Source organism: Salvelinus alpinus, chromosome 12, assembly GCF_045679555.1.
Source record: "Salvelinus alpinus chromosome 12, SLU_Salpinus.1, whole genome shotgun sequence".
NCBI lineage: Eukaryota > Metazoa > Chordata > Actinopteri > Salmoniformes > Salmonidae > Salvelinus > Salvelinus alpinus.
Window position 1 is genome coordinate 16245033 of NC_092097.1, and position 25628 is coordinate 16270660.

Below are 25628 nucleotides of genomic sequence, written 5' to 3' on the forward strand. Positions count from 1 at the left end.
TAAAGCCTGAGAGGAGCATAATGTTAGAGCCTGGTGTTAGAGAATGAGTGGAGCCTGGTGTTAGAGCCTGAGAGGAGCCTGGTGTTAGAGCGTGAGAGGAGCCTAATGTTAGAGCCTGGTGTTAGAATCTGAGAGGAGCCTAATGTTAGAGCCTGGTGTTAGAGCCTGAGAGAAGACTGGTGTTAGAACCTGGTGTTAGAGCCTGAGAGGAGCCTAATGTTAGAGCCTGGTGTTAGAGCCTGAGAGAAGACTGGTGTTAGAACCTGGTGTTAGAGCCTGAGAGGAGCCTAATGTTAGAGCCTGGTGTTAAAGCCTGAGTGGAGCCTGGTGTTAGAGCCTGAGAGGAGCCTAATGTTAGAGCCTGGTGTTAGAGGCTGAGAGGAGCCTGGTGTTAGAGCCTGAGAGGAGCCTAATGTTAGAGCCTGGTGTTAGAGCCTGAGAGGAGCCTGGTGTTAAAGTCTGGGAGGAGCCTAATGTTAGAGCCTGGTATTAGGGCCTGAGAGGAGCCTGGTGTTAAAGTCTGGGAGGAGCCTAATGTTAGAGCCTGGTATTAGGGCCTGAGAGGAGCCTGGTGTTAGAGACTGGTGTTAGAGCCTGGTGTTAGAGCCTAATTGGATCCTGGTGTTAGATCATGGTGTTAGATCCTGGTGTTAGAGGCTGATTGGAGCCTGACGTTAGAGCCTGACGTTAGAGCCTGACGTTAGAGCCTGACGTTAGAGCCTGACGTTGGAACCTGGTGTTAGAGCCTGAGAGGAGCCTGACGTTGGAGCCTGGTGTTAGAGCCTGAGAGGAGCCTGCTGTTAAAGTCTGAGAGGAGCGTAGTGTTAGAACCTGGTGTTAGAACCTGGTGTAAGAGCCTTGTGTTAGAGCCTGAGAGGAGCCTGCTGTTAAAGTCTGAGAGGAGCGTAGTGTTAGAACCTGGTATTAGAGCCTGAGAGGAGCCTGGTGTTAAAGCCTGAGAGGAGCCTAATGTTAGAGCCTGGTGTTAGAACCTGGTGTAAGAGCCTTGTGTTAGAGCCTGAGAGGAGCCTAATGTTAGAGCCTGGTGTTAGAACCTGGTATTGGAGCCTGGTGTTAGAGGCTGAAAGGAGCCTGATGTTAAAGTCTGAGAGGAGCTTGGTGTTAGAGTCTGGTATTAGGGCATGAGAGGAGCCTGGTGTTAGAGCCTGGTGTTGGAACCTGGTGTTGGAACCTGGTGTTGGAACCTGGTGTTGGAGCCTGGTGTTGGAGCCTGGTGTTGGAGCCTGGTGTTGGAGCCTAATGTTAGAGCCTGGTGTTAGAACCTGGTGTAAGAGCCTTGTGTTAGAGCCTGAGAGGAGCCTAATGTTAGAGCCTGGTGTTAGAACCTGGTATTGGAGCCTGGTGTTAGAGGCTGAAAGGAGCCTGATGTTAAAGTCTGAGAGGAGCTTGGTGTTAGAGTCTGGTATTAGGGCATGAGAGGAGCCTGGTGTTAGAGCCTGGTGTTGGAACCTGGTGTTGGAACCTGGTGTTGGAGCCTGGTGTTGGAGCCTGGTGTTGGAGCCTGGTGTTGGAGCCTAATGTTAGAGCCTGGTGTTAGAACCTGGTGTAAGAGCCTTGTGTTAGAGCCTGAGAGGAGCCTAATGTTAGAGCCTGGTGTTAGAACCTGGTATTGGAGCCTGGTGTTAGAGGCTGAAAGGAGCCTGATGTTAAAGTCTGAGAGGAGCTTGGTGTTAGAGTCTGGTATTAGGGCCTGAGAGGAGCCTGGTGTTAGAGACTGGTGTTGCAGCCTGGTGTTGCAGCCTGGTGTTGGAGCCTGGTGTTGGAGCCTGGTGTTGGAGCCTGAGAAGATCCTTGTGTTAGTCACCTACCCGTTAAGAAAGAGAGAGCATCTTCACTCACAGTCAGTGTTAAGTCAATTAGCACTAGACTCTCACTTGATGAGTTACCTGTTGAGAACCTTCTCTGCTCTTGGGTTTTACTGCTCATGGTTGACGAAGATAACTTTATATGAACTGGTCTGTTATTCAACAAGAAAGACATGACTGGTGTTTTTGACAGACTTCCACCAGAGGAAGATGAACTCTGAGGTTAGCGTGTGGGTGAAGTTGAGTTTTTCTCCACAGACAGCTGTAGGGAGAGAGCAGCTGGGAGCCAGCCTGGAGAAGTGTATGTGTGCATGTGTGTGTGCATGTGTGATGAAGGGTATATTACTGGAATCTTTCGAAGTTTACCAGTAAACTACCAGAATGTTGGTAACTTAGAAGTAAAAAAAATTATAACATGACGTCTAGTGGCCTTTTGGGGTACTTCAGATTATAAAAGGTGTCTGTAGTTATATCCGTCCATCTGTGTGGCCTTATCACATGGAGACTATAAAAAGTAACCAAATAAGATATATGTATATATATATATATTTATATATATTTTTTTAAATGCACTACCGTTAAAAAGTTTTGGGTCACTTAGAAATATCCTTGTTTTTGAAAGAAAAGCACATTTTCTGTCTATTAAAATAACATCAAATTGATCAGAAATACAGTGTAGACATTGTTAATGTTGTAAATTACTATTGTGTCTGGAAACGGCAGATGTTTTATGGAATATCTACATAGGCGTACAGAGGCCCATTATCAGCAACCATCACTCCTGTGTTCCAATTGCAAGTTGTGTTAGCTAATCCAAGTTTATCATTTTAAAAGGCTAATTGACCATTATAAAACCCTTTTGCAATTATGTTAGCACAGCTGAAAACTGTTGTGCTGATTAAAGAAGCAATAAAACTGTCCTTTAGACTAGTTGAGTATCTTGAGCATCAGCATTTGTGGGTTCGATTACAGGCCAGAAAGAAAGACCTTTCTTCTGAAACTCGTCAGTCTATTCTTGATCTGAGAAATTAAGGCTAATCCATGAGAAAAATTGCCAAGAAACTGAAGATCTCGTACAATGCTGTGTACTACTCCCTTCATAGAACAGCGCAAACTGGCTCTAACCAGAAGAGAGGGAGGCCCCGGTGCACAACTGAGCAAGAGGACAAGTACATTAGAGTGTCTAGTTTGAGAAACAGATGCCTCACAAGTCCTCAACTGGCAACTTCATTAAATAGTACCCGCAAAACACCAGTCTCAACGTCAACAGTGAAGAGGCGATTCCGGGATGCTGATCTTCAGTTTATTGGCAATTTCTCGCATGGAATAGCCTTCCTTTCTCAGTACAAGAATAGACTGACAAGTTTCAGAAGAAAGTTCTTTGTTTCTGGACATTTTGAGCATGTAATCGAACCCACATATGCTGATGCTCCAGATACTCAACTAGTCTAAAGAAGGCCCGTTTTATTGCTTCTTTAAATCAGGACAACAGTTTTCAGCTGTGCTAACATAATTGCAAAAGGGTTTTCTAATGATCAATTAGCCTTTTAAAATTATAAACTTGGATTAGCTAACACAACGTGCCATTGGAACACAGGAGTGATGGTTGCTGATAATGGGCCTCGGTACGTCTATGTAGATATTCCATATAATATCTGCCATTTCCAGCTACAATAGTCATTTACAACATTAACAATGTCTACACTGTATTTCTGATCAATTTTATGTTATTTTAATGGACAGAAAATGCGTTCTGCTTTCAAAAACAAGGACATTTCTATGTGCCCCCAAACTTTTGAACGGTAGTGTATTTAATGATAAAGCTGTGAAACATTATCCTAAATATAAATCAGCAACTTAGTGAATACCATTGGTGTTTAATACGAGCGTTACAGCATGACATATCCTTCATAGTTTTTACACACTTTAATTTATTTGACTACGTCAATTTGTCTTTGTTGTAAATGTTTTTGGCGACAAACTGTTGGCAGTTGTTAAAAAGTTTAGTGTTATTTAAAAATAAAGCCATTGTTGATTAGATGCTTTGTTCATTAGTTAGGCTAGTTTCTCTTGAACCATATGGTCTATCCACTAGAAACTCATGGTCAATGTAGACACGTATATCCAAAATGAATACTATATATGTTTAAACCAAAAAAATATTGTTCAAGTATAAATTACCAAAGTTATAGATTGCCTTCGATTACCTGTTAGTTACCTAAATTACCAAAGATTCTGATAACTTTGGTAAATTACCAGTAGCTTTGCAACCCGGTAGCTGTGTGTCTGCGTACGTAACATGTTTCTACATGCGAGTTTGTGTGTGTGTCTGGACAGACCCCATCAGTGGTTGCTGTGGTGGTTCTGGTAGAGTTTTCTCCCCGCCCTCCAGCATGCTAATGACAGGCCCAAAACCACACATTAGCAGTCCACACACACTGCTCACACACTCTTCACACACTCCTCCAGGCTCTCAGATCAAATTTCCATTGGCTCTGTCAGCCCCCACCCCCCCTTTCCCCACTCACCATGCAGAGCCCACAGCTGAGAAAACAGATTGGGCTTGTTTGTTTGTTTGTGTTTCTCTCTATGTTTGTTTGTTGTGCTCTGGCCTATGGAAACTCATCGTCTGGGGGAATATTAAGTGGCTGAAGCAACAGGGTTTGAATGCGTTTATACAGTGTGAGTACGTGTGTGTGTGTGGGTATGTGTGTGGGTGTGTGTGTGTGTGTTTCCACACTATACGGAAGCGACTCAAAAGCAAGATGAGTCATTTTTTTCAGGAAGGCAGGTATCGATGCTGTAGCTTGAGGCTCCTCTGTACCATTCAGTCCTCGAATGAACATTGCCTCTTACATTTACATTTACATTTACATTTAAGTCATTTAGCAGACGCTCTTATCCAGAGCGACTTACAAATTGGTGCATTCACCTTATGATATCCAGTGGAACAACCACTTTACAATAGTGCATCTAACTCTTTTAAGGGGGGGGGGTTAGAAGGATTACTTTATCCTATCCTAGGTATTCCTTAAAGAGGTGGGGTTTCAGGTGTCTCCGGAAGGTGGTGATTGACTCCGCTGACCTGGCGTCGTGAGGGAGTTTGTTCCACCATTGGGGTGCCAGAGCAGCGAACAGTTTTGACTGGGCTGAGCGGGAACTGTACTTCCTCAGAGGTAGGGAGGCGAGCAGGCCAGAGGTGGATGAACGCAGTGCCCTTGTTTGGGTGTAGGGCCTGATCAGAGCCTGAAGGTACGGAGGTGCCGTTCCCCTCACAGCTCCGTAGGCAAGCACCATGGTCTTGTAGCGGATGCGAGCTTCAACTGGAAGCCAGTGGAGAGAGCGGAGGAGCGGGGTGACGTGAGAGAACTTGGGAAAGTTGACTCTTCCTGTGAATAGTACAGAGATTCTATTAGTCAATGTTGTACTCAGTGTAATATAAGGGTCCACTGCCCACATGTCTGTGAAGGTGTATGAGAACGACAACCTCCAACTCCAGGCTCTCTGTCCAGGTTTTTATGTTATGTTTTTACAGAGCCATTGGGAGAGACAATGATGGTGTTCTTTGCCTTTCAAAGCTTCTCTCCAACATAATGTTGTCTGGAGCTGTGAGACATCTTTAGTCAACATGGGTATATTCAGACATGGGATTGTTACAGCCGGGTTGGAGAAGAAGTCCTAGCAGTGTATGTATTGATTGTCACTCTTTCCTCTTAGGGTCCCCCACTGTTTCTTTGTGATTCTCTCTGTGTATCTGACTCATTACTGGTATTACACGAGGCATGCTCCTTCCATCTCTCTCGCTCTCCTTTTCTCACACTGTGATTCACAGGGAATTTTTGTGGAATGGCTTATCTGCTTATCTCAGTAAAAGACATTGTGGCCAATCAGTGGCGTTGTTGCACAAACCAACCAGGACAGTCATTTTCCCTAGGAGAACAAAAGCCAGACACCACATGAGTTGTGTTGAATAGAATAGAGCCTATAGGTGTTCTCTGGGGCTCTTGCTGTGTGAGCTGAGCAGCACACACCTCAGGCTGTATCTGTGTTTGGACACAACACCTTATATTCTCTTTCTCTTATTGGCAATTATCAGCACAGGCACTCCAGCAGGCTCTCTCTGTCACGACAAATAAAAGACTGGAATTACTGCTTCAGTCGTGGAGCTTCCAATTAACAAACCTCTCACAACCAGCAATCAAAATCAAGGTTGCATGGCAGGAATTCAATGGTCAGAGATAGTGGATTTTCATGGACTCTCTAGTGTGCAATTAGTGTGAAAGAGATCTGCAATGACAGAAATAATTGCAGTTACAGGATGAATTCCAGCCTGTATGCGTTGTCTGCTGTCATGTTTGTGTCAATTTGCCTTATGTGATGTTTCATGTCGATCAGTGCTGCATTATATATGGTCAAAGTTACTGTGGCATTTACAGGACGTACAATGCTCGTATGGTTTCGTTGTTTTGTTTGCAGCTGCGGGCCCATGCTGTGGACATGAACGGGAACAAGGTGGAAAGCCCCATAGACCTGTACATCTACGTCATCGACATGAATGACAACCGGCCAGAGTTCCAAAACCAGGTCTACAACGGCTCTGTGGCTGAAGGCTCTAAACCAGGTACATTCACTATGACTGAATACAGTGTATTGCTTCTTCAAGTGTATCTGAGAACACCTAGTGAACAGAAGCATGGTCATTTTAAAGGCAGAGGGAGCAACGTATCATTGTTGGAGGAACACTTGTTTTACCAGTCAGACATCGATGTTTGTTTACTTTGTGTTCAGACAATGTTCTGCTGCAAAGTTTAATCTCAGGAGAATTTCGAAACAACGCAGGCGAGAGACAGAGAGAGGGAGAAGAGCACACACACCCACACACACACACATTGCAACAATGGTCTCTCCTCAGTGGAGCGTGGATCTGTTGTCTGTTTTAGACCAAACTCTGCTAATTAACGAGAAGAACCAAACATATTTGAAAAGTCTGCCTTTTCAACTGACTGGTACTCTCTTATAAAAACCTGTTATTTTTAGTATACGAGGACAAAGTGTGTGTTGGGGTTACGACACTGTCAATTGTGTTGAAGAAGAAAACGTAGGTCGCACAGCTTATTAGCTAATTATTCTGATATTGTCTCATATAGCTAGCTAGTGGAATATGAACCCAATGTCCCACTATTGTATGATGGAGTTAACACACTGACAAGTACTTTTACATAGACCATAGAGCTTTTCCCTCTCCCTTCTCTGTCTATCTATTCCCCTCTATTGTATGCAATCATGAATTTTAAATGAGAGAGTGTGCCGCTTAGCTATGGTTGCCTAATTGGCTATTTAAGGAAATGAGAGTGGGGCCATTTTTCATCACTGGTGTATGTTCCGTGGGACGGTTTTACTTTTCTGGGCCATTTAAGACACAAAGAAGTTCAGCGCCATTTTTATCCAACTTATCACTTAAAGTCTAAGCTGCTTTCTTTAGGCTGGTAATGAGAATGGGCCTCCCGTAACTCTTTTGGTTCCATCAGACCGAATGTTTTTCTAACTGCTCAGAGCAAAGGGAGATGTGATGTGTTCATCTCTAGTGTATCTAGAAGACTCTGATATCAATGTGTCTCTGAAGTATTGCGGCTTATCCTCCATCTACTCTGGCTGCTATATAAAAGCATTGAAAGAGACAGACCTGCGGGGAGTTGCCCTTATCGCTGTTGCCAGATGCAACATTGTGTATCAAATCAATCCATCAGTGGAACTGGGTTTGAAATGTCATGCTTGCCATCCGCCACCACTGGCGTTCTTCCATCGGGAGACACAGAGACAAGCATGTAATTGAATTGGATCGGTCTTACATGTAAGTAATGATGCAATTAGAGAATGAACTAATCCAATTGTTATTGTGATTCAGACAGGGAACAAATGTGATCTGACCAGTGTTGTATCCATCCATGTGTCATCATTAGGGTATTCTGGGAGCTTGCTGAACACTTCAAGTTATTGGATGGTTATTGTAAACTGATAAGTTTCATTGACGAATTGGTGAACCCATGAATTGTATTTAAAAGAAGGAGATGAAGAAGAACCCCCGAACCCTCACCACCACCCCTCTCTCCTCGTGCATAAGAGATCACAGAGAAAACACCCACGTGATGGAGCCGGGGATGTAAAAAGATTTCTCTATTTTATTGTATAATGAAGCCCTCCTTCCTCAGAGCGTAGTTCTATACTCTATCCCTCTTTCTCCCTCTGTGGCGGACAGACAGGAAGTAGTTCCTTTTCATGGCCCTTTTAGAGAGACACTCTGAAATGAGAGCGAAAGACAAATCCAGCGGAGTGCTTTCTCATACACTCAATTTGTCATCTCAAGGGGGGGGGGGGGGGGTTCTGTCCTGAAGAGTTTGCTAACAGTCATAGAAAGATTTAAAAGAGTTTCCACTTCCTCCTGGCCTGGGGGGCTTATTAGACCCCAACGTCTGTACACAGGTGAGGAGAGATGGAGGGATGGAGGAACGCAGGGATGTTTCAATCAGTGTAATGGACCCAGAATTTGTGACTGACTGCTCGTTCTGTGCTGTGTGCAGGAGAATACATTTTCCTGGGTGATACTTTACAGAGGATTTAAGACCAAATAGATGGAGTCTCAGAGCTGGGGAGGGTATTTAGCAGGAAAGGCCACCCAGAGATGGAGGACCTTCAGACAGCAGTGAGTGCTTTGGTTGGTTACAAATTCTGCTGCCTTACATTCACAAATACACACCCGGGTATGAATATCGTAAACAAGTTGTGGTTCCTTAGGGACTTCATCAAGTTTGCAAGCCAGAGATACAGTATACCCTTTTACACACTTTGTTACCTTACAGCTATATTCTAAAATGGATTAAATAAATAAACATCCTCATTAATCTACACACAATACCCCATAATGACAAAGTGAAAACAGTTTTTAGAAATGTTTGAAAAGTTATTAAAAAACAAAAACAGAAATAACTTATTTATATAAGTATTCAGACCCTTTGCTAAGAGACTTGACATTGAGCTCAGGTTTATCATGTTTCCGTTGATCATCCTTGATATCTTTCTACAACTTGATTGGAGTCCAACTGTGGTAAATTCAAATGATTGGACATGATTTTGGTAAGCCACACACCTGTCTATATAAGGTCCCACAGTTGACAGTGTATGGCAGAGCAAAAACCAAGCCATGAGGTCAAAGGAATTGTCCGTAGAGCTCAGAGACAGGATTGTGTCGAGGCACAGATTTGAGGAAGGGTACCAAAATGTCTGCAGCATTGAAGGTCCCCAAGAACACAGTGGCCTCAATCATTCTTAAATGGTAGGAGTTTTGAACCATCAAGACTCTTTCAAGAGCTGTCCGTCCAGCCAAACTGAACAATCAGGGGATGTTCACTCTGACAGAGCTCCAGAGTTCCTCTGTGGAGATGGGAGAACTTTCCAGAAGGACAACCATCTCTGCAGCACTCCACCAATCAGGCCATTATGGTAGTTGCCAGATGGAAGCCTCTTCTCAGTAAAAGGCACATGACAGCCCTCCTGGAGTTTGCCAAAAGGCACCTAAAGGACTCTCATACCATGAGAAACAAGATTCTCTGGTCTGATGAAACCAAGATTGAACTCTTTGGCCTGAATGCCAAGCGTCACATCTGGAGGAAACCTGGCAGCATCCCTACGGTGAAGCATGGTGGTGGCAGCATCATGCTGTGGGGATGTTTTTCAGCGGCAGCGGACTGGGAGAATAGTCAGGATCGAGGGAAAGATGAATGGAGCAAAGTACAAAGAGATCCTTGATGAAAACCTGCTCGAGTGCTCAGGACCTCAGACTGGGGTGAAGGTTCACCTTCCAACAGGACAACAACCCTAAGCACACAGCCAAGACAACGCAGGAGTGGCTTTGGGACAAGTCTCTGAATGTCCTTGAGTAGCCCAGCCAGAGCCCGGACCTGAACCCGATTGAACATGTCTGGAGATACCTAAAAATAGCTGTGCAGCGACTCTCCCCATCCAACCTGATAGAGCTTGAGAGGATCTGTAGAGAACAATGGGAGAAACTCCCCAAATACACGTGTGCCAAGCTTGTAGCGCCATACCCAAGAAGATTCGAGGCTGTAATCGCTACTAAAGGGCAATCAACAAATGACTTAGTAAAGGCTCTGAATACTTATGTAAATGTTATACTTCACAAATTATTATTATTAATTTTTTTATCCTAAAAAAATCTAAAAACCTGTCTTTGCATTGTCATAATGGGGTATTTTGTGTAGATTCATGTGGGGGAAAAAACTATTTAATCCATTTTAGAATAAGGCTGTAACGTAACAAAATGTGAGAAAAGTCAAGGTGTCTGAATACTTTCCGAATGCACTGTATATACAAAAGTATGTGGACACCCTTTCAAATGAGTGGATTCAGCTATTTCAGCCACACCCATTTCTGACAGGTGTATAAAATCAAGCAAACAGCCATGCAATGTCCATAGACAAACATTGGCAGTAGAATGGGCTGTACTGAAGAGCTCAGTGACTTTCAACGTGGCACCGTCATAGGATGCCACCTTTCCAACAAGTCAATTCGTCAAATTTTTGCCCTGCTAGAGCTGCCCCGGTCAACTGTAAGTGCTGTTATTGTGAAGTGGAAACATCTAGGAGCAACAACGGCTCAGTCGCAAAGTGGTAGGCCACACAAGCTCACAGAACAGGACCGCAGAGTGCTGAAGCGTGTAGCGCATAAAAATCGTCTGTAACGCTCAATACCGAGTTCCAAACTGACTCTGGAAGCAACGTAAGCACAAGAACGTCGGGAGCTTCATAAAATGTGTTTCCATGGCCGAGCAGCCGCACACAAGCATAGGAAGATCACCATGCACAATGCCAAGCATTGGCTGGAGTGGTGTAAAGTTCGCTGCCATTGGACTCTGAATCAGTTAACGCGGTCTGTGGAGTGATGAATCACGCTTCATCCATCTGGCAGTCCGACGGATGAATCTGGGATTGGCGGATGCCAGGAAAACACTACCTGCCCCAATGCATAGTGCCAACTGTAAAGTTTGGTGGAGGATGAATAATGGTCTGGGGCTGTTTTTCATGGTTTGGACTAGGCCCCTTAGTTCCAGTGAAGGGAAATCTTAATGCTACAGCATACAATGACATTCTTAACAAACTCTGTGCAACAGTTTGGGGAAGGCCCTTTCCTGTTTCAGCATGACAATTCCCCTGTGCACAAAGCGAGTCCATACAGTAATGGTTTATCGAGATCGGTGTGGAAGAACTTGACTGGCCTGCACAGAGCCCTGACCTCATCAAACACCTTTGTGATGAATTGGAACGCCAACTGCGAGCCAGGCCTAATCGCCCAACATCAGTGCCCCACCTCACTAATGCTCTGGTGGCTGAATGGAAGCAAGTCCCCGCAGCAATATTCCAAAATTCAGCCAACATCCGTCCAACTCCAACATCCATCCAACTTCCCAGAAGAGTGGAGGCTGTTATAGCATCAAAGGGGGGGACCAACTCTATATTAATGCCACTGATTTTGGAATGAGATGTGTCCACATACTTTTGTTCATGTAGTGTATAAAATAGATTTCTTCTCCCTCAAGTCTGTCCTTCTCTAATAATTCCTTCAGCATGTGAAGTTGTGAAGACATGTGAAGAGACATTGCAGTAAATTGTTCTGATTGCCCATGCATTTAGGTGTGAATGCGCTCAGATTTGGAGGTAATTTTCTGGCGGCTGGTTTTCATTGGTCCCTCCCGGGCATGGCAGGGTGGTGTATGGTGGTGGGTGGAGCTGCAGTGTGGTCTGTTAAAAGCCAGTAGTGCCATTAGAGCCAACTTTGTGTGACCGCAGTGATTTGTGTCCCCTTTATCACTATCACACTTTGTGTCCCCAGACACACACACACACACAGAGTGACTGCCACATCCCTCTCCTTCTCACCTCTCCTCCTTGGCCTCATACTTCTCCTCCTGCCCTTCCACACAGTCTCTCACCCACCACTACTCTCACCCACCTCCCCTCTCACTACTCTACTTTACCTGTTCCTCTCTCAATGCCTGTTTTTATCCTCCTCTTGCCCTCATTTTCTTGTCCTTTCCTCTTCCAACCCCTATCTCACTCCCTCTTGCCACCCATTTTAGTGCCCTTTCCAGCCTTGTCTTCTCTCTCCCTTCCCTTTTCATCCACGGAAATGTCTTGCCATGCTATCTTTCTGCATCTGTGCTTTAGATTAGATGATTCGATGAGTTTATTAATCACATTCACAGCGTCGCAGATGTAGTCACAAGGACAGTGAAATTCTTATGCTCTGAGCTCCAACAGTAATAATACTTGTGTCCATCTCTCTCTTGTTCTGCCCCTTTTCCTCTCTTCCACATCCTCCAGTGGTGTGTATTCATGGCTGCCAGGCTTCCCCCAAGAAAAAAACATACAAAATCATTTATCTTTCATCTTTCTGTGTATCATAAATGTCGTTCAATTTGTATGAGGCTGAATGTATCTCACCGGAGAAAGCAACCAAGTGAACAAAACACCGCCCTCTGTATTTGTAGCCCATCTATCTGATGCTGTCTGGTCAAAAAGAGTATGACATTGTTGCCGCCCGTAGTATTGAATGAAAGGGAAGCCAGGGAGCATTTGGCTTCCCTTGATTAAAAAATAATAATAATAATAGCCAATCAGCGTTGAACTAAACAGAACACAGCTGTGAATGGTCCTTGCACCCCCCCCAAAAAAAGTGTCAAGGGAAGCCAGTGTGGATTTGCCTTCAAACCAGTCATATCACATTAGAAGCCAAACATCATTGACAGAACTTGATTTGTTGCATCTCATTGTGTCGTTGTTCTCCGGTGGCTAGCTAGCTAGCTAAAATTGTCCCTTTCCTAAAGTAGCCATGGATGGAGATAGGGATTTGGACTTGTGGTTTTACTTCAATCTCCGTGTTGGCCAATGATTATAACGGCAATTCTGAGCCAACCATAAATTCATACATTGTGCCCCTGGACTGAGAGGATGGAAGTTCAACATGTAGCTAGATATAGTTGACTGGCTAATGTTAAAAAGCTGGCCTGGCGCATCGTTGCCCATGAAAGGAAATTAAGCTAGCAAGCAAGCATTTTAGCCAGGTAGCCTAGGACAAAAACAAAAAGCTTGTACTGTATGACAGTCATAGATCATTCAGGCAACATGAAAGAGGAGAATGGCATTGGCATTTCTCTACAAGTAGGGTTAGTCGACATGTTTTTCCTACTTGCATGCACATACGCACGCCCGCCCGCACGCGCACACACACACACACACACACACACACACACACAGAGAAATCAGTACCATGGACAGACACATCATATTTACCTTATGTTGATTGGACTAAATCGTTTTTGCTATCTTTTAGTTGTCCCTGTATTAGGGCTCACGAGTGTCGCAACGGTGTAAGGCACTGCATCTCAGTGCAAGAGTCCCTGGTTGAAATCCAGGCTTTATCACATCCGGCCGTGATTGGGAGTCCCATAGGGCGGCACACAATTGGCCCATCGTCGTTTGGGTTTGGCCGGGGTAGGCTGTCATTGTAAATAAGAATGTGTTCTTAACTGACTTGCCTAGTTAAATAAAGGTTCAATAAATGTTTTTGACTAAGCATATGTGATTAGATAATGTTGACGTTGAAATGGTGCTGGAATAGTGGAGGCAGCGCCTGTTTTCTTTGCGACTTGCGGTGACTCTAAATCAATAGTTGTTTAGTAGTCCAAAAATGTGCTTGACCATGCTGTAGGTCGTATAACTGTTTGTTACATGCAATATGTTTTGTGGACCTCACTGGACAGAGGTTGCTCTCTGGTTTTATGATGAAACAAAGGTGTGGTTGAATTTATTCTGCAACTGTGCCGCCTTATTGTCCCGGCCTTAGGCTTATATACAGTATCACGGTGTCAAGGCAAATGAACTAACAGGTTATAGAGCAAAAAATGCAATTATCACAACACAGAGGTTGTAATATATATTTTTTTTTCCTGGCTTGGTTTCCCCAGTGATTTTACCCTCACACCGCTACTATAATCTGTAATTCATCTGTAATTGGAAGGCAGCCCAGCTAGCACATAACGTTCTGAAAACCATATGTTTCTTAGAGCTCGGTGAGAGCGTGTTTGTCCTATGGTTATTCTGCATACAACCTTTCCACAACGTGGAAACATTAAGAAAACATTCCATAAAAACCACAAGAAAACATTAGTAACGTTCAAATAATTTTTGTAAGATTGTTATTTCGCTCTCAGTGTCTGTTTTGAACAGCTTTGAATGAGTAAAACAAACATGGCGTGCTAGCTCAATTCTGGTGACGCAGTGGACTCATTTAATGACTAGAGATCAGACGATTGTAGGTTTGAATCTCACTGACGCCGTGCCAAAATAAAAAACAAATGTGTTTGCATGATTAACACCTAAGCAAATTAATTTCCATGTGTCCAATCTGTGCTTGGAGTTCAAAACAGTTAACCCAAACTAAGCTAGCAGTGTTATTAAAAGTCTTATTGAAACATTCAGTGAAATTTTAAGGAAGTTCTTCAAAACCTCAAAATCACCTATAATTTCTGTTCTATGAACGTTAACTTCTTATGGCTGAAGTGCAGGGCGCCAAATTCAAAAAACAGAAATCTCATAATTAAAATTCCTCAGACATTCATGTGTCTTATATCATTTTAAAGGTAATCTTGTTGTTAATCCCACCAAAGTGTCCGATTTCAAATAGGTTTTACAGCGAAAGCACTACAAACGATTATGTTAGGTCACCACAAAACCACTATAAGCATAGCCATTTTTTCCAGCTAAAGATAGCTTCACAAAAAACAGAATAGAGATAAAATTAATCACTAACCTTCGATTATTTTCATCAGATGACACTCATAGGACTTTGTTACACAATACATGCATGTTTTGTTTGATTAAATTCATATTTATATAAAAAAATCTGAGTTTACATTGAGGCGACTAGATTCACTAGTTGCAAAAACATCAAGTGACTTTGCATAGCCCATCGTTTCAACAGAAATACTCATCATAAATATAGATGATAATACAAGTTATACACATTGAATTATAGATATACCTCTCCTTAATGCAACCGCTGTATCAGATTTCAAAAAAACTTTACGGAAAAAGAAATGCACGCTATAATCTGAGACGGCGCTCAAAAGTAACATACTACAGCTGCAAAGATGACGTCACCATAAACAAGAAAATACATTATAAATATTCCCTTACCTTTGATGATCCACATCAGAAAGCACACCAGGAATCCCAGGTCTACAATAAATGTTTGTTTTGTTCGAAAAAATCCGTTATTTATGTCCAATTGTTAGCGCGTTTGGTAAACATGTCCAAACGCTAATTCTGGTCAGCTTTATATCGGACAAAAACTTCAAAATGTGATATTACCGGTCGAAGAAACATTTCAAACTAAGTACTGAATCAATCATTAGGATGTTTTTAACATATAGCTTCAATAAAGTTCCAACCAGAGTATTCGTTCTTGTCTGTGTGAGCAATGGAACGTAGGTGACTTCCATGAAAAAAAAGCATGATCAGAAAATGGCTGCTTGATGGACACCTGACTGATTCTGCTATCATTCTCTCCCACAACATCATAGAAGTCTCATTGTAATTTCTATTGATGGTTGACATCTAGTGGAACCCCTAGGCAGTGCAACATCATTCATAACTCAAGTGGATTTCTTAAGGGACTCTGGTGAATACATACATTCTCAGATTTCTGACTTCCTGTTTTGATTTCAACTCAGGATTTTGCCTGCCAATATGAGTTATGTTAATCTCACAGACATAATTCAAACAGTTTTAGAAACTTTAGAGTGTTTTCTATCCAATACTAATAATAATATGCAAATATTAGGAACTATGACTGAGGAGCAGGCCGTTTGATATGGGCACCTTTCATCCAAGCTACTCAATACTGCCCCTTCAGCCATAAGAAGTGAATAAAACCTCCCAGGAAAACTTTCAGGAACCATAGCAAAATGTTCTCAGAACCTCCCTGTAACCTAATAATTAACCTTCCCAGAACATGTGAAATGTTCACTTCCATTCTCAGAATGTTTGAAAAACATTCCGTTTTACTGGTCAGGAAGCGTATGGCTTCGTTCCCAGAACCAATGGAAAATCTAAAACTTACGTTCCCACAACTTCCAAGGAGCCACATGTGCTAGCTGGGAGCTGTTGACCCCCAGCTCAGTAATGTTTAGTCAGTGGATGGAGCCCAGCAGGGATCTCAACTTTCCGCTCTCTTTCCCATGTAACCAAATGGCCAACATGCCTGCCTTGCCTGCCACCAGTGAAATTTTCAGCTCCAGCGGTTTTGGCGGAAAAGCAATTAGGATTTAGAATTCATTTTCAAATTAAAGAAGAATTAAACAGGCTCAGAGGTTAACTCTTTCAGGCATGCCCACACTCTTAGACAAAGAGCACTCTTTAAGCTTATTAAGGATTCCCTATTATTGAAATTAAAAGTGGCAGAGTTGACATACGATTCTCTACATTACCCCCCCCCCCCCCCCCATCGGACTGAAAATTTGATCAAATGTTGATGCTCTCCTCTGTAATAAGGGTCATTGTTTTTCTCCTCGCTCCCTTCCATGGCTCTCTCTCTCTCCCTGTTGTTTTCTCTCCATGGACAAAGTGACAACTCCTGCTTTGAAACTTAATGAAGTTTGAAATAGAATTCTCAGCTACAATTATTCTGTTGATTCTGGCTGTCACGGGAATTATGGTGCTATCTCTGCCCAATTATGAGAGCCAGCAGAACAGACACCTGTAGCTGCGAGGACCCACTCTGTGTCTCTTCTCCTGTCTGTCTGAAATTCAACATGTTTCTATACTAGCTAATCCTATCTAATACTATCCATGCGCCTTCTTCTGATCTACAGCAAAACTGACCCTAGATCAACTCTAATGTCTCTCACTCCTCCCTGTTTTCTCTCTCTCTCTCTCTCTCTCTCTCTCTCTCTCTCTCTCTCTCTCTCTCTCTCTCTCTCTCTCTCTCTCTCTCTCTCTCTCTCTCTGTCTCTGTCTCTGTCTCTCTCTCTCTCTCTACACTCCTCTCTGTCTCTCTATATATGCTTCTCTCTTCTCCTCTTCCTCTCTCCCCCTGTCTCTTTCTCTTTGTTTCTACCTCCTTATACAGTACAACAACCCTAGCATGTGTGTTCTCCTGCGTCTCTCCCCCTAAGCTGACAAGACCCTAGCTTTCCTGCTGCAGCAGCAGTAGCAGCCTTTAAATGGTCGCCTGATGGAGAGTGACATTTTCCCTGAGCTGGGGAGAGGAACGAGGAGATCTCTCCCTTTTCCTGGACAGAGTGCTCCTAATTGCCTGGTCACATTTGTGAGCCTGGCTGACAAGCTCTTACAAATCAATAATTCTGCTAGGGGAGATGGGGGCACAGGCCTTTCACCCCCCATCCCCTCCACCTCTATACACACGTACACAGGCACACACCACCCCCACCATCATTCTTAAATGGCTGTGTTTTTTGCCCATGATTCCAAGACAAATAGGGAGAGAGCATCGGAGCATTAAGGGCAGCAGCCGTTCCGCTGAAGGCTGAAATAATGGATGGTGGAAATGGCAGAAGAGCCAGTGCTGCTCATTACTAAATGGACTCTGTAGGGGGGAACTTTACCCTGCCTGCCAGCCTGCCAGCCTAGTATATACAGGGATGGGATGAATGGGGGCTTTTTCACAGAGTTTGTTGTCTGCTTATTTTCCCCTTGAATTTTCCCTTAGCTGAAGACATAGATGCAGGGAATGGGTTTGAAATACGTTTTGAAGTGTGTGTGTGTATACTGTGTACTGTATGTTAAATATGCGTTTGTGTATGATGGTGGGACACACATGTTAACTCTCTTGGTGTTTGTGTATAATGGTGGGACACATATGTTAACTCTCTTGGTGTTTGTGTATAATGGTGGGACACATATGTTAACTCTCTTGGTGTTTGTGTATGATGGTGGGACACATATGTTAACTCTCTTGGTGTTTGTGTATAATGGTGGGACACATATGTTAACTCTCTTGGTGTTTGTGTATGATGGTGGGACACATATGTTAACTCTCTTGGTGTTTGTGTATAATGGTGGGACACATATGTTAACTCTCTTGGTGTTTGTGTATAATGGTGGGACACATATGTTAACTCTCTTGGTGTTTGTGTATAATGGTGGGACACACATGTTAACTCTCTTGGTGTTTGTGTATGATGGTGGGACACATATGTTAACTCTCTTGGTGTTTGTGTATAATGGTGGGACACATATGTTAACTCTCTTGGTGTTTGTGTATGATGGTGGGACACATATGTTAACTCTCTTGGTGTTTGTGTATGATGGTGGGACACATATGTTAACTCTCTTGGTGTTTGTGTATGATGGTGGGACACATATGTTAACTCTCTTGGTGTTTGTGTATGATGGTGGGACACATATGTTAACTCTCTTGGTGTTTGTGTATGATGGTGGGACACATATGTTAACTCTCTTGGTGTTTGTGTATGATGGTGGGACACACATGTTAACTCTCTTGGTGTTTGTGTATGATGGTGGGACACATATGTTAACTCTCCTGGTGTTTGTGTATGATGGTGGGACACATATGTTAACTCTCCTGGTGTTTGTGTATGATGGTGGGACACACATGTTAACTCTCTTGGTGTTTGTGTATGATGGTGGGACACATATGTTAACTCTCTTGGTGTTTGTGTATGATGGTGGGACACATATGTTAACTCTCTTGGTGTTTGTGTATGATGGTGGGACACACATGTTAACTCTCTTGGTGTTTGTGTATGATGGTGGGACACATATGTTAACTCTCCTGGTGTTTGTGTATGATGGTGGGACACATATGTTAACTCTCCTGGTGTTTGTGTATGATGGTGGGACACACATGTTAACTCTCTTGGTGTTTGTGTATAATGGTGGGACACATATGTTAACTCTCTTGGTGTTTGTGTATGATGGTGGGACACATATGTTAACTCTCTTGGTGTTTGTGTATGATGGTGGGACACATATGTTAACTCTCCTGGTGTTTGTGTATGATGGTGGGACACACATGTTAACTCTCTTGGTGTTTGTGTATGATGGTGGGACACATATGTTAACTCTCTTGGTGTTTGTGTATGATGGTGGGACACATATGTTAACTCTCCTGGTGTTTGTGTATGATGGTGGGACACATATGTTAACTCTTGGTGTTTGTGTATGATGGTGGGACACATATGTTAACTCTCTTGGTGTTTGTGTATGATGGTGGGACACATATGTTAACTCTCTTGGTATTTGTGTGCCTGTTCATGGCTCTGTCTTTGCCAGGAGGAGGTGTTTCCTGTGCTGTGTGATTCACATTGTGTTTCTGTAACTGTTGCTGGCTCTGCCTCCTCCCTGTTGGCAGGCACGTTAGTGATGCAGGTGACCGCCAACGACTCAGATGACGACACCACAGCCAATGGGATGGTGCGGTACCGGATCCTATCCCAGACCCCCCACATGCCAATCCCCAATATGTTCACCATCAACAGCGAGACGGGAGACATCTTCACGGTGGCCGCCGGCTTGGACAGGGAGGTCAGTAGCACAAGAAGGTCACACTGTCTGTCAGGGGGCACAGGGGGGGAACAGTGGGGAGGAAGGGGCATTGACATCCTGTTGGATCAGTGTTCATGTCAGCCTGTTACTGCACATCCACAGGGTTATGGTATGTGATGGTGTCTACTGTGTCACCTCACATCTCATGGCAGGGGTACCATGTCAAACTAAGTCGTTATATTAAATATAGTCTGACACTGGGTGTTGTTCCCATTCCTATAGGTCACCACTCCTGTACACCAGTCAGTCACCTTCTGCCCTTAATAACGAACTCAGGATTCCCTCTCTCCCTAGACTAAACCTTATGAGCAACATAGTCATATAGGGTTGATTCCTATCTATATTCCAGTCTATTCAGGAACTGAATTGAATTATTCATGTGTAGAGACTTTTCATGTCCAATTCAGTTGACAGGAGTTGAAATGGAATCGACCCTGACCCTGCGAACAGCACTGCTAATGGCTATAAAATACCAACACGTGCTGGCCCTCCTTAAGGGGGTCATGGGAATGGATTTCACCTGGTTTATCCTCTACCCTCCTTGTGTCGCACTCCCGCAGGTGTTGTGCCCCCCCCTTCTTAGATCACTAATGAGGGAGGTCACGGTGAGTCAACTCTGTTTATCCCATAATGCATTAGTAAGCTGCCAGCAGAGTCTTATGAGAAGCTGTGCTCACCCTGCAGTCAGCCTCTTACAGTCAGCCTCTCAGACCCACACTCCTAACAGTCCTCTGTGGCCTGACATTCAGAGGGAAATACGACCGCCAGTCCTACTCCTATTGTTCCAAAGACACAAATTTATAACATGCTGTATCATTATGATATTATTAGTCTGGTGATTTTACCACAGACATAAAAGCACAAGTGCTGAGTCTAAACCTTTGAGCTCTGGCAACACGAGTCAGTCTCATCACATTTATATTCGCAGATTTCCCAATAGTCCCACTTGGCAATAGCTCCATCCTGACCATCCTGTGGAAACCAGACGGATTTGACCTATATTGGAAACAAAAGACTGGTATGGCTACCAGGTTTAGTTGTTTAATATCTGATTTGTGTGTGAATATTGAGGAAAATAAACAATCACAATTGCATCCAGGTTCTGTATGCATGTATGCATGCACTTTACTCATTCAAGTATGCATGTTAAACAGTAAAGGGTTGACAGTAGAAATCATCTGCAGTTAATGCAGGGGCCTGTTTCACTGTCCCCTGGTCTCCCCCACAGCTGAATGGATGGGAGTCAACCTCATTAATCTAGGTAGAGCAACAACTCCAGCAGCCCAGTCCCACCTGCCTCTCTCCCTCTGATCATTCCCCTAAAACTGGGACACACCTGGGTGTTCACCCACCTACGCTCAAGGTCACGCGCATAAGTACACTCTCAGGCATTAACACACATGTTTGCATGCACACACACACACACACACACACACACACACACACACACACACACACACACACACACACACACACACACACACACACACACGCACACTGCGATGCAGCAGCTAATCCTCTTCATCAGTTGCACTGGAGACTAAATTGAATATTCATGTGTTAATTAAGGGGTGAGTGAGCCTCTTCAGTGTGGAGAAGAGCAGGGGAACAGCAAGGGCACTTCAGTGTCACCCAGCCCTGAACACTCCTGAATGCCAATTACCCTGCCACTCACTGCATCCCTGACCTCACCTCTTCTGTGCCCTCGTGCCACTGCATGTTTCAGCACACTGGTTAACAAGCAGGGCTAAGCTGTCTCTGGGTCCCTCGTTCTCTGCCTGAGAAACAGAGGTACTGTACATAAACAAGCCACTGTGTCTTTCTCTTGTGCTGGTGGCTAATGGGCAGCATTTGTTAGTCCTGGTCCTGAGCGTGTAGCGGTGAGGTACAGTATGAGGTAGCCTGCTGGGTGTCAGAGCTGCTGAGTGTAAGAGTCATGGTGTCCTGTACTGTGTGCCACAGATGGACTGGGCTGTCTCAGTGCTCTCTAGGCCTGGCTGGAGTGGCAGCTCCATTGCTTTTCATTCCCCCAGGCTACTGCAGCCTCTCTGGAGCCTGGCTGTGCACGGTGCTGGGCACGATGCTGGGCGGCATGGCTGACTCGTGTCAGCTCCAGGTTGGACCATGTAAGCTCTGCTCTGCCTGATTAGGGCATTGATCTGACACTGTAGTCAGTGTTTCTGAGTGCCTACAGACTGTCCACATGGGGGAGAAGAGGCTGGGCAGGGGATAAAGTAGGGCACTGGGCATCTACAGGGGCTTGGAGGTGCCATCTCCAGGGGACTGAGAATTACTCCTTCAAGCTGGGGAAGTGGTTAACCATTATGGGCTCCCTCTGGAGAAAAGTTTGTTTTTGGCATGTCTGGGGGGCAAGTGTCTGTGCATATGGGTGTATCTGAGTGTTTGTGTGACAGTATTTCATGTGTCATGAGTATATCATATTGGTCTGGGTGTGTATGTATATTGTATGTCCATGTGCCTTTGTGTTTCATACAGTGTATTTAGCAGGAGCGCTGTGCTCCATCTTCCTCAGAAAGCTGCAGTGAATGGGAGAGAGGGAGTCTCTCTGGGTTAAATGTGAGTCAGTGGCTGTTTGAGGTAGATTGTTTGTGACAGGGTAATCACTGTGGTCAGTACCAAACTGACAGGCCGGAACACAAACCACAGAGCAAATACGGAAAGTGCTAGTTCAGTGCTCATTCACGCTTGCTTTGTCTTCGTCACATGTTCAGTCTGCCCAACACACAAAGCACAAACACACACAGCTCGGATTCAAGGCATTCTCCATTAAAGGGATTCTCCGGTACTTTTGTATATTTTTTTTGCCAGTAGTGGTCCCCAAAAATTGCGTACTATGTCACATACAGTGTGTGCAACACATCATTGCTCTCTCTCTCTCGCTCTGCTGTGAGTGCATCATGTGCATCTTGCTAGCTGTCACTCATATGGCGAGGCGCTGGAGCTCATTGTTTGAACTCGAATTGCTAGGGTGTTGGCCCACGTGGGGGAAAATGTAATGGGAAATGGCGCAGCACAGCTTACAGAAAAACTGTTGCTTTCAAACTAGGGATTTTGTGGCTAATTGAGGTAAGACAGTAATTCTACTCATAGATTATGCTTGTATGAACTACACATTGACACATCCAGACCAAAGTGGGAGGTTTAAAAAACACTTAGTAGTATCCAAAGTTCCGGAGCATGTCTTTAATGTTTTGTAAGTAAAAAATGTACCTTGCATTTTTCCTATAAATGTCAGTAATGTCTTTCCCCATCTTTTTTTTAACTAAGATTTGAAAACAAACTCCACTCCAAACTCCAAACAGTGACTATTAGGCAACCATTTCAAGATGTAATTTGACCTTTTTGGTTTAAAAGGAGTACTGGCTATAGAGTTCTGTTAGCCTGTAGCCTTTTGTGCTTTCTGTACTCTCTGGTCTCGTTCAGTTCCTGTGTAAAGGATCTCATTTTACCTCAGAGTTTGCAGCAGTGTTCTGTTCTTATGGCCCTAGATGCCTTTCAACCCTTCCCATTAAAGTCCAAGAGCTTAGGCCCGTGGGAAAAGCGCTGCTTTTGTTCTGTTTGGTGAAAGAAGAAGGCGTATTTCCTTTCTAGAGTTGGGCTCTAATCTAACAGAGATACTTCTTTTCAAAGATCTATAGGACTCATTAGAGACACCATTAATGGCTTGTTAGGGCAGACACACTGACGGGAGGAAGTAGCTAGAAGAGTGTGTGTATGTGTGTGCTGGGTTAAACTTCTATCAACTCTCAGGTTTGGAACAAAGTGCTGCAGGACAGCATGTCTCATTCCCCCTACTGTGTCAGAGTGCCACCTGCTGTTGGGCTTAACACACCTTTCCATGCTTGATCAGACTATGCACGTCTGCTACTCAGAGTCAGGCTAGCCACAGGACAGCAACTATCCAGGACTACTGTTACCCTGATGTAGCTGAATAAAGGGTCTATTTACTGCAGTGCACTATGGTAAGAGATGGTATTGATATTTCATTATGACTGTAATAAAGCGCAGCCCATATTGAGTTTTCATTCATAGAGCTGGTCTAGTTCAAATTAACATGTGGAGCGAGTCCTAATGACTCTGCAGAACTTTAAATGACTCTGGGTGAGTTTAAGTGTTTTAAAAAGCCTCGCTGGATCAACTGACCTGACTATTAAACACACTGCTCCTTGAGCAGAGAGAGAGAGAGACGGAGAGAGAGAGACAGAGAGAGAGAGACGGAGAGAGAGCGAGATGGAGAAAGAAAAATAGAAAGAGCACTGATCTTTCCCCAGCATTTTACTGGCCTCCGTCAAGGTTCATTAGTCAGCTACCTGGGTTCCACCCTAAATGCGTCTGAGATTCAGGTCCTGACCTCAGAGCTGTTATAGGCCGTGTTATCGAGGTCAACCGTGCAGAACTGGCCCAGGCATAGCAGATAGCAGGGCTGCTGAATGGTGAAAGGCTTGAAAAGAGGCCCTTTCAGCTGAACACAGGGTAACACTTTATTTGAATAGTCTACCTACAGAATATCAGTAACATTTCAAATCAAATTTATTTATAAAGCCCTTCTTACATCAGCTGATATCTCAAAGTGCTATACAGAAACCCAACCCAGCCCAGCAGGCAATGCAGGTGTAGGAGCACGGTGGCTAGGAAAAACTCCCTAGAAAGGCCAGAACCTAGGAAGAGGGTGCAACAGGTCACCACCTCAGGAGTAAATGTCAGTTGGCTTTTCATAGCTGATCATTCAGAGTATCTCTACCGCTCCTGCTGTCTCTAGAGAGTTGAAAACAGCAGGTCTGGGACAGGTAGCACGTCCGGTGAACAGGTCAGGGTTCCATAGCCGCAGGCAGAACAGTTGAAACTGGACTGGGGACAGCAAGGAGCCAGGTAGTCCTGAGGCATGGTCCTAGGGCTCAGGTAGAGAGAGAGGTGGAGAGGTGGAGAGAGAGGTGGAGAGAGAGGTGGAGAGAGAGGTAGAGAGAGAGGTAGAGAGAGAGGTAGAGAGAGAGGTAGAGAGAGAGGTAGAGAGAGAGGTAGAGAGAGAGAGAGAGGGGTAGAGGTAGAGGTAGAGGTAGAGGTAGAGAGAGAGAGGTAGAGAGAGAGAGGTAGAGAGAGAGAGAGGTCGAAAGAGAGAGAGAGAGAGAGAGAGGTCAAGAGAGGTCGAGACAGAGAGAGAGAGAGAGAGCATAGCCCCCCCCCCCCGACGCATAAATACTGGAGGCTGAGACATGAGGGGTCGGGAGACACTGTGGCCCCATCCGACATTACCCCCAGGATACAGCCCCCACACCACTAGAGGGATATCTTCAACCAGCAACTTACCATCCTGAGACAAGGCCGAGTATAGCCCACAGAGATCTCCGCCACGGCACAACCCAAGGGGGGGGGCGCCAACCCAGACAGGAAGATCACATCAGTGACTCAACCCACTCAAGTGATGCACCCCTCTTAGGGACGGCATGGAAGAGCACCAGTAAGCCAGTGACTCAGCCCCTGTAATAGGGTTAGAGGCAGAGAATCCCAGTGGAGAGAGGGGAACCGGCCAGGCAGAGACAGCAAGGGCGGTTCTTGCTCCAGTGCCTTTCCGTTCACCTTCACACTCCTGGGCCAGACTACACTCAATCATAGGACCTACTGAAGAGATGAGTCTTCAATAAAGACTTAAAGGTTGAGATCGAGTCTGCGTCTCTCACATGGGTAGGCATGTTTTATTCCATAAAACTGGAGCTCTATAGGAGAAAGCCCTGCCTCCAGCTGTTTGCTTAGAAATTCTATGGACAGTTAGGAGGCCTGCGTCTTGTGACTGTAGCGTACGTGTAGGTATGTACGGCAGGACCAAATTGGAAAGATAGGTAGGAGGAAGCCCATGTAATGCTTTGTAGGTTAGCAGTAAAACCTTGAAATCAGCCCATTTCAGGTAACTACTAACCCTAACCCTAGCTCTAACCTTATCCTAACCCTAAACTTAGCCCTTACCCTACCCGTTATTTTAAACCTCGCCCTAACCTTAACTCTTACCCTTATTCTAAACCTAACCATAACCATAGCAAGCAGTTGCTTATCAACAGATAGTTTGTTGATATTATGACCATCTGTAGAGCATCTACCGATGGAAAATCCAGACTATCCAAATATGGTG

At 44.4% G+C, this 25628-nt stretch overlaps 1 protein-coding gene across 3 annotated transcripts in view; it reads left to right on the forward strand.

Annotated features, from left to right (window-relative positions):
• The window catches only part of LOC139535600 (cadherin-4-like), a 250078-nt gene that overhangs the window by 196435 nt on the left and 28015 nt on the right, over positions 1–25628 (forward strand). For all 3 annotated transcript variants that reach the window (XM_071335181.1, XM_071335182.1, XM_071335183.1), the window contains 2 exons: positions 6303–6447; positions 19293–19465. In XM_071335181.1, the coding sequence (XP_071191282.1) occupies positions 6303–6447; positions 19293–19465 (318 nt within the window). The remainder of the gene's footprint in view (positions 1–6302; positions 6448–19292; positions 19466–25628) is intronic.